At 45.1% G+C, this 17,855-nt stretch overlaps 1 protein-coding gene across 1 annotated transcript in view; it reads left to right on the top strand.

Annotated features, from left to right (window-relative positions):
* Nucleotides 1–17,855, top strand: part of LOC114644108 (dynein axonemal heavy chain 5-like) — a 424,175-nt gene that overhangs the window by 225,324 nt on the left and 180,996 nt on the right. The window contains 2 exon segments of the mRNA XM_051928807.1: nucleotides 1,756–1,845; nucleotides 13,994–14,230. Coding sequence (XP_051784767.1) covers nucleotides 1,756–1,845; nucleotides 13,994–14,230 — 327 coding nt within the window.

The following is a 17,855-nucleotide window of genomic DNA, read 5'->3' on the forward strand; positions in this document are numbered from 1 at the left end:
TATTATTTGCCTTGTAAAACTGTATCTTTGTTTTACCATTTTTGCTGCTGTATGTATTGTGACCAGTAGGAGGCTCCACTGAGCTCCAAGCCCTCAAACACAACAGCATCAACCCAAGTCCGGGTTCCAATAAATGGTTTATTTTAACAGAACACCTCCACTGGTTATCCACAGGCACAATTCCCTCTTCTCTCGCTCCTTCTTCCTCTCCATTAGGAGAGCTTCTCCTCCCAGCTCTGACTCCCTGAGTGACTCCTTTTACCCAGGACCCAGAAGCACTTCCAGTGCTAGGACATGGCTTGTTGGGAAAAACTTAGTAGGGTTAGAAAATCTCATGCAGCACCCAACAGGGCTGTTCCACTGGACTACGAATCCCAGCATGCCCTGTCTGAATGAGTATCGAAGCTCAGGGGTGCTGCCACCTATTGTGCTGGGGGAGCAAGTACGAGGGTTGTCTGGGTTCCGCGCAGAATCACTCGAAATAAGTAGCTATTTTTCTAGTGTACTTCGATCCTTTTTAAACTTTTTCCAAGTATTCACCGCCAACATCAATGCACTTTTGGGCTCTTCTGACCCACGCCGCAAAACACTCGTGAAAGGTTGTCTTTGGGAGGTTGTCCAGCTGTTCTTTGACAGCTGCAATCAGTTCCTCTCGAGTTTCGAAGTTGTGGCCTCGCAGGGGTTCTGTTACCTTCGGGAAGAGCCAAAAGTCACATGGTGCAAGATCGATTGGCCATTGTTGAACTTGTCAAGGAAAAACTTGCACCATTCCACGCAAGCTTGCTTTTGTTCCACAGTCAGCAGCCTTGGAACCCATCGGGCACATTTCTTTTTAAAGCCAAGATCTCGTCGAATGATGGTGTCGACAGCATACCGGGTCATCCCAAGTTCCAGGACAATTTTCCTGATGGTCACACGACCATCTTCTTCCAGGAACTCCTTCACACGATCAGCGTTTCTGCCATAAGTCGAACTTCGTGGTTTCGGTTCACGTTCTTCATCGTCAAAGTTGAAGTGGCCTGTGCTGAAGCGCTGGAACCATTTAAAAACCATTGTCTTCTTTGGAGCATTCTTCTTGAAGATGCGAGAAAGTTTTTGGCAGCACTCTTTAGCTGTTAAACCATCAAAAAAGTCGTAAAAAATCATCACTCGAAAGTCACGCACGCACGGAGTCGGGAGCTTCGCCGCTAGCGCCGGCTGCGCACTCTCAGTTCGTTTGCTTCTCCTGTTCATTCTGAAGGAAGAGAGGGAGCAAAACATCTGAACAAAAACATGCAACCACTTGAATAATCCCTCTACACAGCAGAACAGGTTTCGACAGGCTGACACTCGACAAACGATAAAATTCCGTGCGGAACCCAGACAACCCTCGTAGTCCAAACAAGTTGGTTGTCCTTATTTTTCAGTTATACTGGGTCACCCAGTCAAATAAAGGCATTTCTTCGCGTCCCCTCTGCCACCCTCCCGGTTACAGCACGAAATGCTCTGTCTTCTTTCCTTTATATTCAGTGGCTTGGTCTCTTGGTCAGGTAAGGGATTTTGAACCATCTGGGCCAGAACAGCTACCTATGTTTGTCGTCCATCACATCACGTCAGCATCTAAATTTCTCCTTGGGGTTAATAAGGTTTATCTATTCTACAGTAATCTGATCATATAACATAAAGATGGATTGATTCACGTTGATTTGATTGCAATATTAAAATTTGTAATAATAAGCTGATATGTCTCTCTCTCTCTCTCTTTCCTTCTTCTAGGATTTATTTAACTTTGTCTCCACTGCAGTGACCCCCAAAATGCAGATCCTAGAATGCATGTACATCAAGCAAGCCATCGAGCTTCTACAGGTTGGTGCCCAAAAACATTTATTGATTCTCGGAATTGCCCTGCCATCTTGTGAAAATTTTGCAACTTACAAACAACTCCAAAAGCCTTTGATTACAGCACGTAGTCTCATTCCTGTTCCATTTGCCATTCCAACGAGGGGGCTGTAAATTAGCAGAGCCACCGCCATAGATCACCTGCAGCACCAGCAGTATATTACAGGGAAGAAATGTATTTATAAGTCATTTAAAAGTGAGAAATGACTCCTCGCGTACTGCCTACGGATGATTATTAAAATGGCATGAAAGATGAGAATCCACCCAATGAGAGTCTCTGAATCCACGCTACAGAAGATGAGACGTGACCTGCACAGGTGCAATGCGGAGGGTACCTGGTGGGCCTTGTGGGTGGTGTTGAGGGGAGACGTTAGCATTCACGGGCTGCCGAATATCACGTGGAGCCACCATTGAGCTCCTGACATTGTAATTGTAGAGCTTCCCCTAAACAGTGATTCGCAACGCTGTTTAATTACGGCTAATTTTCTTTAAATCGTCCCAATTATCTTGTAGCACTCGTATTCATGTGTAAGTTACACCTTGCAAATCCCAGCATTTTTCTCCGCATTAATGAGACACTCCAGATCAGATCAGCTGCCACGTACGTGATCGTTTCTAGAGGCTTGCTTTCAGCGGCTGCACTCCACTTATATGATAGCGAAAATGAATACAAAAAAAATGTATATTGGGGTTTAAGGGTAGATAGACGGCCAACTCTGCATACGCACTGCCTGTTAAAAGTATTCATCCCCTTGGCAGTCTTTACATTTCATTGTTATCCCCCACATGCACCTCAGAACAGGTTGATGGCGTGCAAATGAAACAAAAGCTGCCGCCAGCAGAATAGCAGGGCTACAATAATGAAGTCTGCTGTCAGGTTAGGGAGGAGCTCCTTTAAGAAGTGACCCCTCCTCCCGGGCAGTCGTGCTTTTATTGCCCAGGGACAGAAAGGGGCAGAGGCAGTTGCCCTCATTGGGCAGTTTCTCTGCACTGTGGAGGATGAAGAAAAGACAGTTAGTGGCTGTGCCACCTCTCAGTCCAGGGTGGCACCACATTACCTGGGAGGAACTCAGAGGGCGACACACTGACGCACACAATGCAATTTATTTTTGACTAGCCCAAAATCACACAAGAAGTTCCACAATGGGCTTTTGACAGCCCCCCGGCCTCCACTCTCTAAGAATACAAGGAAAAACTCCCAAAATAATGGAAGGAACCTCGAAAAAGGCAGTTCAAAGAGAGACCCCTTTCCAGGTATGTTGGGTGTCAAAAGGAAGGGGGACAATACAACACAATACACAGAACAGAACACAAGTCATCCTCAATACAGTATAATAGTAAACTAAAAATATTACAAGTACAGACCCGAATTCAACAGTAGATGATATCCCATAATAGGATTTGCATTTGTTCAGAGGCTGGGAGACCTCGGCCATCAAGCTGCCTCCCCATTGTTGACCACTCCACAGCTGAGCCAGCCAATCGGATGAAAGGACCCCTCTACTCGACGATTCCTGCGATCCTCCATCAGAGATGACTTTACCTTAGGCAGGTGGGCAGTGCCACACTTGAGTACCGAGAAGAGAAACAGAACAGGCGAGGAGGGTTAGTAACAAATTATAACTCTCATATTCCTTATATTTTATTGATAATGACTAACAACAGAGATGCAGTCTGCACAGCTAATCAGCAGCTCTAGTCAGGGTGTGCTAAAGTGAAGTTGTGAGTTGTGAGGAACAGCCTGGACACAGACAGGTAGACACGTTGGTTTCACCACACACATGTTTATTATACATATTTACAATAGTTCCAGTGCACAAACCCAGTGCCGCAGCACCAGTCACCCCTTAAGTCCTTGGCCACACAACACAATGCCTTCAGTCTCTGGTCCGCCTCCACTCCTCTCCTCTGAGCTCCGTCCTACTTCCACCCGACTCTTGCCAATGACTGGAGATAGGCGGCCCGTTTTATACACCCCGGATGGACTCTAGGTACATCCTGAGGAGCGTCCATAGACACACCCCTGTGTGGCGAAAGCTCTGGCTGTGTACCCGGAAGTCCTCCGGGTGTCCCCAATCCTCGGAAGTGGTGAGGTCCAGGGCTCCCAAGGCATCGGGGCGCCCCCTGGCGGTGACCATGGGCCCCTACAGGGTAGCTCTGTACCCGTGGCCCCCAAAGCAACCAGAGCAGACGCCCCTTCGTGTTCTGGACTCCTCCGGTCCTCCCGGGCATGAACCCCAGCCGGGTGCCACAGCGTCTTCAGCCGGGATACCAAAGGAGCATCTCTTATAGTAGCAGGCAGACCACTCCACAGTTTAGGGGGCCCCCTGTAACTAAAATCTTGACCTCCTGCTGTTATTTTATTAATCCTTGGGATCCTAAGCAGACCGGCATCATGAGATCTCAATGTGCGCTCAGGTTTGTAAGTTGTGATAAGTTCAGACAAGTAAACCGAGTCTCAGCCATTTAAGGTTTTATATGTTAAAAGGAGGATTTTGAAATCTGCCCTAAACTTAACCGGGAGCAGGAGTAAGGATTCAAGAACTAGAGTGATGTGTTTGTATTTTCTTGTTCTTGTAATTATTCTTGCAGCAGCATTTTGCATTAACCGGAAGCTGTAAAAAGAGCAATTTGAACATCCAGTGAACACCGAATTGCAGTAGTCAATCCTACTGCATGAATCCTGCATGTGTGCGCCAACCAACATATATATTACTACTGATACAGCAGACAAAAAATAAATAAATATCTTACTTTTTGAAAAAATATGAACCAGTAAAGGAAGATTAGCATTAGACGTTAACAGAGAATAGGAGACACAGACGTGGCAAAGTGAAATTAAACAGCACTGCAGCTGTCGACTTTAAGTGCCCGGCTAAAGACCGATTTAATTCAAAGTACAAGCGTCTCTCAAATAGGGCTGTATTAAAACTCTGCTAATCCCGTCTTCTGTTGTTCTGCACCATCAGTGACGTAAAGATTCTGCTCTTCACATTCACATTCGCTTCTTCTCTCTAGCTAAAAAAAATATGATGATGTGCATTCATTGGATAATAATACTGTGTCATTTGCATATATTAGCAAGGGGGAATCATGGGTAAGTGTTAGAGATAATCACCATACTTCAACTTCAATGGATTTTTAGGATATTAGGCTTGTCAGTTTAGTTCATTGGCCTAAATATACTTTACATGGTTACAGTTCATGGGTCTACAAATTGCAACGGCTCTTTCGTTGTTATTGTATTTCACCTTGCAAGCTGGCATATTAACCGTAGCAGAGTTAAAGATGCTAAGATTTGCACTGGGTGTGATGAGGATGGATAGGATTAGAAATGAGGACATTAGAGGGTCAGCTCAAGTTGGACGGTTGGGAGACAAAGTCAGAGAGGCGAGATTGCGTTGGTTTGGACATGTGCAGAGGAGAGATGCTGGGTATATTGGGAGAAGGGTGCTAAGGATAGAGCTGCCAGGGAAGAGGAGAAGAGGAAGGCCTAAGAGAAGGTTTATGGATGTGGTGAGAGAGGACATGAAGGTGACGGGTGTGACAGAACAAGATGACGAGGACAGAAAGATATGGAAGAAGATGATCCGCTGTGGCGACCCCTAATGGGAACAGCCGAAAGAAGAAGAAGGAGGTGTTAACCTCAAATGTGACTCAGGCTCAGAATTCAATATACAGTTAGGTCCATAAATATTTGGACAGAGACAAGTTTTTTCTAATTTTGCTTCTGTACATCACCACAATGAATTTGAAATGAAACAACTCCGATGCAGTTGAAGTGCAGACTTTCAGCTTTAATTCAGTGGGGTGAACAAAACGATTGCATAAAAATGTGAGGCAACTAAAGCATTTTGTGAACACATTCCCTTCATTTCAGGGGCTCAAAAGTAATTGGACAATCGACTCAAAGGCTATTTCATGGGCAGGTGTGGTCAAGTCCGTCGTTATGTCCTTATCAATTAAGCAGATAAAAGGCCTGGAGTTGATTTGAGGTGTGGTGCTTGCATGTGGAAGATTTTGCTGTGAGCAGACAACATACGGTCAAAGGAGCTCTCCATGCAGGTGAAAGAAGCCATCCTTAAGCTGCAGAAACAGAATAAACCCATCCGAGAAATTGCTACAATATTACGAGTGGCAAAACCTACAGTTTGGTACATCCTGAGAAAGAAAGCAAGCACTGGTGAACTCAGCAACGCAAAAAGACCTGGACGTCCACGGAAGACAACAGTGGTGCATGACTGCAGAATCATTTCCATGGTGAAGAGAAACCCCTTCACAACAGCCAACCAAGTGAACAACACTCTCCAGGGGGTAGGCGGGCGTATCGATATCCAAGTCTACCATAAAGAGAAGACTGCATGAAAGTAAATACAGAGGGTGCACTGCAAGGTGCCAGCCACTCATAACCCTCAAGAATAGAAAGGCGAGATTGGACTTTGCTAAAGAACATCTAAAAAAGCCAGCACAGTTCTGGAAAAACATTCTTTGGACAGATGACACCAAGATCAACCTCTACCAGAATGATGGCGAGAAAAAAGTATGGAGAAGGCGTGGAACAGCTCATTATCCAAAGCATAGCACATCATCTGTAAAACACGGTGGAGGGAGGCAGTGTGATGGGTTGGGCGTGCATGGCTGCCAGTGGCACTGGGACACTAGTGTTTATTGATGATGTGACACAGGACAGAAGCAGCCGAATGAATTCTGAGGTGTTCAGAGACATACTGTCTGCTCAAATCCAGCTAAATACAGCAGTCACATTGATTCATGATACAGATGGACAATGACCCAAAACATACAGCCAAAGCAACCCAGGAGTTTATTAAAGCAAAGAAGTGGAAAATTCTTGAATGGCCAAGGCGGTCACCTGATCTTAACCCAACTGAGCAGGCATTTCACTTGTTGAAGACTAAACTTCAGACAGAAAGGCCCACAAACAAACAGTAACTGAAAGCCACTGCAGTAAAGGCCTGGCAGAACATTAAAAAGGAGGAAACCCAACATCTGGTGATGTCCAGGAGTTCAAGACTTCAGGCTGTCATTGCCAGCAAAGGGTTTTCAACCAAGTATTAGAAATGAACATTTGATTTCCAGTTATTTCATTTGTCCAATTACTTTTGAGCCCCTGAAATGAAGGGATTGTGTTCACAAAATGCTTTAGTTGCCTCACATTTTTATGCAATCGTTTTGTTCACACCCACTGAATTAAAGCTGAAAGTCTGCACTTCAACTGCATCTGAGTTGTTTCATTTAAAATTCATTGTGGTAAAGTACAGAAGCAAAATGAGAAAAAAGTTGTCTTTGTCCAGATATTTATGGACCTAACTGTAATTACAGTTAGGTCCGAGTCAGGCTTAGGGTGACACGTAACAAGACAGTCAGGTCCATAAGTATTTGGACAGTGACACAATTTTCATAATTTTGTCTCTGTACACCACCACAATGGATTTGAAACAAAGTAATCGTTATGTGATTGAATATTAGACTTTCAGTTTTAATTCAAGGAGGAGGAGGAGGATGGGATCATGTGCTGATTACAGTGCGTTGTTGCACCCACCACACAACGAACCACCCGGATTGGCATCCAAAGAGATTTACCAAAAATATCACATGGGCCATTTAGGAATGACAGCCATTTTTAGACAGTGTCCCCCCCATTTCCAGGGGCTCAAAAGTGTTTGGATGTTTGACTGACAAGATGTTCAGGTGTGAGCAGGTCCCTAATTATTTCATGAACTATTAGGCAGGTAGAAGGTCTGCAGTTGACTCCAGGTGTGGAGTTTGCCTTTGGAAGCTGTCGCTGTGACCTCTCACTGTGAGGTCCATGTAAGTAAAAACAGGCCGCCATTAGGCTGAGACAACAAAACAAACCCATCAGAGAGACGGCATACACATCAAGTGTGGTCATCTCAACCATTTGGTGGATTCTTAAAGAGAAGGAACAAACAGGTGAGCTCAGCAACACCAGAAGGTCTGGACAACCACAGAAGACAATTGTGCATGGACTTCATTTACAAATAAACGTAACTTCATAAACGGCTTTCAGTTTTATAAAAATTGGGATCAGACTAAGAAAAAAAAAATCCAATATTTAAAAACTAAATTTTGACCTTAAATAAAATATTCTTTTGTTTTTCTTGTTATCCTTTCGTTGAACAGTCTGCATTAAAATTGATTAAAGCATCAGAATTAAAAACTTTTAAAAACAACTAAATATTTCAATTAAGGTCAAAACTAGAATCCGTTATATTTTTTTGTACACCACTCTATACTTTCATTTGTATTGAATGAGTGTGAATTGTGGAATTGTGACAGCAAACTTAGAACACGTGGAGGGTGAGGAGCAAATGTGCCCTCTCCGCTCTAAATGTCACAATCTTTCTTAGCCAGATATGAACCTTATCTGTGTGGGGGGTAAAGAATGCTGATGAGCTATGAAACATAACCAGTAGTCAATGTGCATGCTGGCTGCCAACTGAATAGTCAATAAGCGACTCTTTTGGGGTTCATATATTTGTAAATCGCACTCTGAAGAAGTCCGTGTCTCACCAGCCATGAACCTCACCGCACATCACTGCCTGCACTTAGAGATGGCCGGGGGCTGAGACTTCAGGCAGTCATTGACCACCCAAATTTTAAAAATGATCATTATATTTATGATGATTGCTAGTTTGTTCAAATACTTTAGGGGCCCTAAAAATGGGGGCACCATGTATAAAAACGGCTGTCTTTCCTAAACGGCTCATTCGATATTTTTGTTAAACCCCTTGAATTAAAGGAGAAAGTCTACGCTTCAATTATGTCTCGATTGCTTCATTTCAAATGCATTGTGGTGGCGCTCAGAAACAAAATTATGAAGATTGTGTCACTGTCCATATACTTATGGTCCTAACTGTATGCTTTTTAATGTGAAGCTCAAGTAACTCTCAGGGGAGTATTCTGCTGCCATCTAGTGGAAGACATAATATTACACTGCAAAAAAATTACATTCTGTCACTTTAGGGCAGGGGTAGTCAACCTTGGCGGCACGGTGGCGCAGTGGTAGCGCTGCTGCCTTGCAGTTGGGAGACCCGGGTTCGCTTCCCGGGTCCTCCCTGCATGGAGTTTGCATGTTCTCCCCGTGTCTGCGTGGGTTTCCTCCCACAGTCCAAAGACATGCAGGTTAGATGGATTGACGATTCTAAATTGGCCCTAGTGTGTGCTTGGTGTGTGGGTGTGTTTGTGTGTGTCCTGCAGTGGGTTGGCACCCTGCCCGGGATTGGTTCCTGCCTTGTGCCCTGTGTTGGCTGGGATTGGCTCCAGCAGACCCCCGTGACCCTGTGTTCGGATTCAGTGGGTTGGAAAATGGATGGATGGATGGTAGTCAACCTTTTTATACCTACAGCCCACTTATGTATCTCTGTTAATAGTAAAATTTTCTAACCGCCCACCGGTTCCACAGTAATGTTGATTTATAAAATAGGGAAGTAACTTTACTTTATAAAATTTACTAGCAAAATACCCGTGCTTCGCAGCGGAGAAGTAGTGTGTTAAAGGTTATGTAAACATATATATACATAAACATATATACTTATATATACATATCTACATATACACATATCTACATATATACATATATATATATACATATACACATCCACATATATATACATATATCAACATATATATACACATACATATACACACATACATACATACACACACATACATATATATATATATATATATATATATATATATATATATATATATATATACACACACATACAGACACATATATATACATATACATATTTACATATCTTCATATATATACACATATATACATATCTACATACATACACATCTATCTATCTATCTATCTATCTACATCCCCGTGCTTTGCAGCGGCGAAGTACTGCTTTTAAATTTTTATTAAGAAGAAAACCTTTTTAAATTGAGTGAAAATCTACCAATAACAATTTGTTAAGGATCTGTTTTTTTTGTGAAGCTGACTTCACACAGCCTCTCCGCTGTTTTATAAACGAACATCATATAAGGTCTTCCTTTTTTGTTGCTTTGCCAACGGAAGCAACCTTTTTATTTAATCCTGTTTTTACGATTGTTCTGTTTGTATATCACATTGTCAGTTCAGCGCTCCGGTTGTAATATGACCAAGCGGTGCAAGCACACTCTTGAGAATGCAACGTATAGTTGTACAGGAGAAAAGCAATCTTGCCTGAAATCAATGGCAACCTTTTGTAGGTCTATGAACTTAATTTAAACTTTAGGTTTACACGGTGCTTTCTTTCCGAAGTACCTGCACTCATGAATATGTCTGTATGCGTCAGTCGCTGAAATCCCCGTGGTTCGCACCGGTGAAGTTCTGCTTTTTGAGGGAAAATATACCAATAACAGTTTGTTAAGGATCTGTTTTTTTTGTGAAGCTGCCTTCACTCGAGTGATCACTTTGAGCTTTAAGCCTGAGAAATCATCCCGTAAATGCACACGTTTAATTGCACATCTGTTAATATGTATGCTTACAAAGTATTAAAAGACACTCAACAATTACACAGTATTAAAAGACACTCAACAATTAATGTCATTTTCCTTCGTTCCCGCGTTTGACTCGTGCTGTAAATCTCTTCCTTGTTTTCACTTCACGTGATTACGTAGGAGGCGTAATACGTGATGATGCGATATGTGACTCCGCCTCCTCCATTAGAGTATATGGACAAAAAACAGGTTCCAGTTATGACCATTACGCGTAGAATTTCGAAATGAAACCTGCCTAACTTTTGTAAGTAAGCTGTAAGGAATGAGCCTGCCAAATTTCAGCCTTCTACCTACACGGGAAGTTGGAGAATTAATGATGAGTGAGTGAGTGAGTCAGTCAGTCAGTCAGTCAGTCAGTCAGTCAGTGAGTCAGTGAGGGCTTTGCCTTTTATTAGTATAGATAAAGCAGAGTTACAGCAAGTTAAAGCATATAATAATAATTACTTACCAAGTACTTTATGTCAGATTTTCGCTAAATTTGGCAGAATAAATCTTTATAAAATAACTATAGTTAAATTAGTCGATTAGTATGTAATCGCAGTGCTGTTTGGTTGCTCCGCTACCGCCCACCATGAAAGCTGGAATGCCCACTAGTGGGTGGTAGGGACCAGGTTGACTACCACTGCTTTAGGGCATCTCTAAGGTAACTCATCAGTATTCATTAATGGGGCAGAGCCTCCAATGAAAAATCCAAACGCAAATGAAAAGTTGTAAAGGGAGTTTTGAAATAAACTAAATCTGAACCATTGCTCGAATCGAGCAATAACGATAACAATGTGAATTGGTCAAGCTATGGCACTGTATGACCCAACCGCCATGATAAATTCAGCTGTGTGAAGCTCCACCACAGGACAGCAGTAGCTGCGTAAGAAAAGTGTCCATTAATTAGGTGAAGGGCATTAACCCCCCTAGGAACTGTTCACAATGGGGTCATCAATGTTCATATTAGGGGAAATGTGGAAGTCATTAATCCCACTATATCCACAATAAGGGCTGCATTGATCATAACTGACTGTACTTCCTAAATACCACCAACACGTGAACATTCCCATCCGTGAGAAGAACGCACTGGATCGTGTTTACAGCAACATACGCGGTGCATACAGGGCTGCACCCCGACCCCACTTCGGACAATCGGACCACATCTCTCTGTTCCTGTACCCAGCCTACAGACAAAGGCTGAAACAAACAAACCCCATCATTAAGCAAGTTAAACTCTGGACCCCAGAGACCCTGCAGGACTGTTTTGCTCAGACAGACTGGGATGTGTTTAGGGTTGCAACCACTCTGGAGGACTCTTCTATCAGCATACAGGACTATCCTGAGTACCTGACTGGGTACATTAGCACCTGTATTGACAACATCGTGCCCACAACACCAGTCAGGAAGTTCCCCAACCAGAAGTCATAGATAAACAGTCAGGTACGCCACATGCTGCGTGCCCGCTCACTTGCATTTAGATCAGGCACTCAGACGGAGTACAAAGCTGCGAAGTACGGACTAAGAAAAGCCATCACAGCAGTCAAGAGGCAGTATAGAGAGAAGCTGGAGGGCTTCTATTCTACTGCTGACTCTGGACGTATGTGGCAGGGCCTACAGCACATCACAGACCACAGGACCACCACCAGCACAATCAGCTCCACAGACAGTCTGCCGGATGATATTAACACTTTCTACACCCGCTTTGAGACATTCAGCAGCAGCGCAGAGTGGAGGCACACACACACACACACACACCTGGACCACCCAACCAATGGTCTCTTCAGGTCAGGTACACAAAGCACTAAGGAAGATCAGCCCCCGTAAGGCAGCTGGACCAGACAGCATCCCTGGGTGGGCTCTCAGAGCATGTGCCAACGAGCTGGCTGATGTTCTCTCCTCCATCTTCAACCTTTCCCTCAGTCAGAGCATTGTTCCGTCCTGTGTTAAGACTACGATCGTCGTTCCCCCTTGCTAAAAAAAGCCCACCCACCTGCCTGAATGACTACAAGCCGGTAGCAGTCACTCCAATCATCATGAAGTGTTTTGAGAAAGTAGTGCTGGCCCATATTCAGAGCTCTGGACACTCTGGACCCCATGCAGTATGCCTACCGGCCCAACAGGTCCACCTCAGAGGCCATCACAGACGCACTACATTATTCCCTCTCCCATCTGGAGAACAAAGACTCCTACATCAGGATGTTCTTTGTTGACTACAGCTCTCCTTTAACACGGTTATCCCCCATAAACTGTCTGCACTTGGCCTGCACCCCACCCTCTGTGACTGGCTCCTAGAATTTCTGATTGGCAGGCCCCAGTCTTTCAGGATTGGTAATAGGACTTCAACCACCATTATCACAAACACAGGCACCCCACAGGGATGTGTCCTCAGCCCCATCCTCTACACACAGTTCACCCACGACTCCCACAAAGATAACATCATCCTAAAGTTTGCAGACGACACCGCAGTGATAGGACACATCACTGGTGGGGATGAGGTGGCCTACAGGAGGGAGGTGGATAGTCTGGTGTCATGGTGTGCAGACAACAGCCTCACCCTCAACACAGACAAGACGAAGGAGATGATAGTGGACATGAGGAAGGAGAGGAGAGAGGAGACCTCACCGGCCACTGTTCATCTGAGGGCTTGAAGTGGAGAGGGTGAGCAGCATTAAATACCTGGGTGTCTACATCAGTGAGGACCTCACTTGGACACTTAACACCACACAGCTGGTCAAGACGGCTCAACAGTGGCTGGACTTTCTGAGGAGGCTGAGGAAGTTTGGTATGTCAACTAAGATCCTCAGCAACTTTTACAGCTGCATTGTAGAGAGTATCTTGACCAGCTGCATCACCGTGTGGTACGGCAACACTACTGCTATGGACCTCAAATGCCTGTGGAGAGTGGTAAAGACTGCTGAGAAGATCACCAGGACCCCGCTGCCCTCTCTGCAGAGCATCTACAACTACAGAGTCTGCATTAGAACTGCTTCGATTCTCTGGGACCCCACTCACCCCCTACATGAACTGTTCACACTTCTACCCTCAGACAGGAGGTATAGACGTATGAAATGCTGGACTTCCAGGCCAAAGAACTTTTTCTTTCTCAAGGCCATTAGACTCCTAAATAGCTGACTGGAGTTTATAACTGTGGGCCACCTCATTCTATCGACCTCACACAACTGTATTTGACTTGTCCATCACACACCTACCTGCACATTACACTTTATACTTCTATTCTGTTTTTATACTTTATGCTGCCTCTGTTATTTATTATCTATCTGCTACTTATTATTTATGTTTATCTTTATACTTTGGTTTGTTAAGCATTGGCATTTGGTGTGGACAGCAAAGAAAGAATTTCATTGTACTGGAAAATGTGTTTCCTTACTGTGCACATGACAATAAACTTTGAACTTGAACTTGTAGAGTTTGGAGGTCTGGCTGCCTGGGCCGAGGCCTGTTTCCGAGTCTGACTAGTGAAGTCCTGATGAAGTTTTCATTTATTTTAAGGTCTCTTTATCCCCTTTCCATCATTTTTTCACTGCTGCATAACAATACATGACTTGACTGATTGCACCCTTTGTGATTGTTTCAGGGTTTGTTGCCAGCAGCTGAAGAGAAACAACCCTCTGCAGAACACGTGGGAAGACTCTTTATTTTTGCGATCATGTGGTCCATCGGAGCCCTTCTGGAATTAGAAGACAGAGCTAAAATGGAGAATTTTCTCAGAAGCCATACTGCCAAGCTGGAGTTGCCCGTGACCACAGGCGAACAGACCATCTTTGAGTTTGTGGTGAACGAGAGCGGCCAGTGGGACCACTGGTCTAAGAAGGTAAGATGGACTTAAATGTTTCAAAGTATTATTGTGCTACTCTTCCAGATTATAAACTCTTGAAACACAATTATGAAATTTTAAGGTAATACTGTTTTATTACCAAAAAGGAAGTTGGGTTGAAGTTTTGCCATACCACATGAACTTCACAACAGGTCATCCTCCTCAAGTTAAGCTTGTGTGGGCCCAACCAGTACTTGAATGGGAGACCAACTAAGAAAAGCTTGGACCGCTGGAAGAAGAGGTGTTGCGAGAGCAGCAGGGGGCACTTACCCTGTGGTCTGTGTGTGGATCCCAATGCTTCAGTGCAGTGACATGGACATTGTGCTGTAACATTGGCACCGTCCTTCAGATGGGATGTAAGACCGAGGTTTTGATTCTCTGTGGTCATAAAAGATCCCTGGACATCCTTCATAAAGACTAGGGTGTATCCTGATGTCCTGGCTAAAATGCCCACCACAGCCTAGTGGTTCTGGCCCCCTTCATCATCCCCTATCTCTAAATGGCTATCTCTCACTCACCCCTTGACCACCTAAGAGCTAATGCCTGGTGTGGATTCTAGGTGACACTGTTGCCCCTTTAAACCCAACAGACAGACACTCAGGACACCAGGGAAAAGCACTAAGAAGATCTTTAATAATTTTTCTTCTTCTTACAGTGCCCTCTAAGCACCACAGCCACAATAACACAGGCAAGAAATACAACAATAAACACAATTCTCGATCTCTTCCGCACCTCCCAGCAAGCTTTGTCCACCTCCACCCGACTCTGGCTCACCTGCTGGGTTTTCAGCGGTCCTTTATATAATCCTTGACCCGGAAGTGCTTTTGTTCTTCCTCCCACATGACTTGCCACACTTCTGGGTCAGATGGAGAATTCAAGTTCTTTAATCAGCCTGGAAGTACTTTGGGGCTTCCATCCTCGTGAATTCCTAGTACTTCCGGGCTATAAGCAAAGCATGACTCGCCAGGTCCTTCCACAGCACCCCCTGGCGGCACCCACGGCACCTAGCAGGGCTGAAATACCAAACTCCAAGTCCCAGGGTGCCCTGTGGGAATCTGGGGCACCAGTACACTCCAGGGGAGCTGCCATTTAGTGTCCAAAATTTGCTGCCTTCCCCTATCCTTCCATTCTCAGTTCATCCCATCCGGGTTGAGCTGGTGGCCATCTCTTACAGTGGTGAGTGTTCTGGTGCAATAATGGCTGCCGTTGCACCATGCAGGTGGATGCTGCACATTAGCTGTGGTTGAAATGCCTATTGTAGAAGGGTACAGCCCGGACACAGACAGGCAGACACGCTCCAGTTCATCACCGCACGTTTATTAACACTATTATATACAACGTCCTTAATGTGCACCTCACCAAACACCCCCCACAGTCTCTCACAAGTCCTGGCTTCTCTTCCAAGCTGTCTCTTCACTGCACACACAATATTCAGGCCTCTCCTTGCCGCCTCCTCTGACCTCGTCCACCTCCTCACCCAACTCCAGCCTTGATTGTCGGGAGGCGGACCCTTTTATAGGCAGCTGATTGAGGGCCGCACCTGGCCACCTGCCACAGTACACCCCCGCTAGCTGAGACCTCCTGGGACCAGCGAACCATTCCGGGAGGACGGGAACCCCTCGGCGGCAAGCTGACACACTGTAGCCTAGGGCCCGATCCTGTCAACAAAAAAGAAAAACAAGGGCGGAGGCAGAGCCCTGACGCAGCCCCTCGGCTCGTCCTCAGCTGGGCCAACGCTCTCGGCCCCGATCGGCGCCCCGATGCTCCTTTTCTCGGCTTCCCAGCCCGAGCAGTCCGTGCTCCCCGCCACGGAATCACCAGTGGGATCACGCTCTGTTTCCACCTCTCCAGCTGCGGGATTCTCCTCTGCCTCCGCAGAGGACGGCCCTTCGCGGGACACACGCACCCAGCAGCATGTCCTCGCTTATCAGAGGAACTGGCTTCCCCAAGCCGCTTCCTCCGTTTACTTTGTGACGCCACAGCGGTTCGGATCTGCCCATTGTAAGAGGGCAGACCCAGCCTCGCTGGCATCCGGAGCTTAAAGGGGTCGGTCTCCCTTACCTTCCCCGCTGTGCCTCTCCGTCCAGGAGCTCCTGCAGCGTGCCGATCCTCTTCTGTCTGCGGCTCTCGATCCGACGCCACTGCCATCCCTGCTGAGTCCAGCGTCTCCGCCCGGAGGGCACATCGCTCGGCTGGCGGCGACAGCACAAGGCGCAGCTGTTTTTGCAGCTCCTGTAATATACAATACCATACAATACAATACAATACAGTTTATTTTTGTATAGCCCAAAATCACACAGGAAGTGCCGCAATGGGCTTTAACAGGCCCTGCCTCTTGACAGCCCCCCAGCCTTGACTCTGTAAGAAGACAAGGAAACACTCCCAAAAAAACCTAGTAGGGAAAAATGGAAGAAACCTCGGGAAAGGCAGTTCAAAGAGAGACCCCTTTCCAGGTAGGCTGGGCGTGCAGTGGGTGTCAAAAGAAGGGGGTCAATACAATGCAGTACACAGAACAGAACAATTTCTCAATATAGTAAGAAATAAAAAATATACATTTTAGAAGTACAGAGCAGAATTTAACAGTAGATGATATATCCCATAATAAGATTTGGATTTGTGTAGAGTCCTGGAGACCTCATCCTTCATGCTGCCTCCCCCATTTGGCCATTCCACGGCTGAAACAGTGCTGGGCCAGCCAATCCGATGAAAGGACCCCTCTTTCCCACGATTCCTGCGATCCTCCATCTGGGATGACTTTTCCTTAGCCAGGCAAAACAACTTGGCAGGTGGGCCGTGGCACCAAGTGCCACATTTGAGTACCGAGAAGAGAAACAGAATAAGTGAGGGTTAGTATACAATTATAACTGTCTTGTTACTTATGTTTAAGTGCTAATGACTAACAACAGAGATGCAGTCTGTACAGTTAATCAGCAGCTCTAGTCAGGGTGTGCTAAACTGAAGTTGTGAGTCTACAGCCGGGATTTAAAAGCTGAGACCGAAGGGGCATCTCTTATAGTAGCAGGCAGACCACTCCACAGTTTAGGGGCCCTGTAACTAAAAGCTCGACCTCCCACTGTTATTTTATTAATCCTTGGGATCATAAGCAGACCGGCATCTTGGGATCTTAATGTGCGCTCTGGTTTGTAAGTCATGATAAGTTCAGACAAGTAAGCCGGACCTCGACCATTTAATGCTTTATATGTTAAAAGAAGGATTTTGAAATCTGCCCTAAACTTAACCGGGAGCCAGTGTAAAGATTTAAGAACTGGAGTTATGTGTTTGTATTTTCTTGTTCTTGTAATAATTCTTGCAGCTGCATTTTGTATTAACTGGAGGCTGTATAAAGAACAGTTTGAACATCCAGTGAACACTGCATTGCAGTAGTCAATCCTACTAGAGATAAATGCATGAATTAGTTTCTCAGAATCCTGTTTATTTAAAAAGCGCCTTAACTTCCTAACATTTTTAAGATGGAAGAAACATGTCTTGGACAACTTTGTAATATGCGCTTTAAATGACATGCTAGAGTCAAAGATAACTCCGAGATTGCGGGCTGATTCATTAAAATTGACTGGGATTCCCACTGAGTTAAATGATGACAAAATATTGTTGTGATCAGCAT

Source organism: Erpetoichthys calabaricus, chromosome 6 (assembly GCF_900747795.2).
Source record: "Erpetoichthys calabaricus chromosome 6, fErpCal1.3, whole genome shotgun sequence".
Taxonomy (NCBI): Eukaryota; Metazoa; Chordata; class Cladistia; order Polypteriformes; family Polypteridae; genus Erpetoichthys; species Erpetoichthys calabaricus.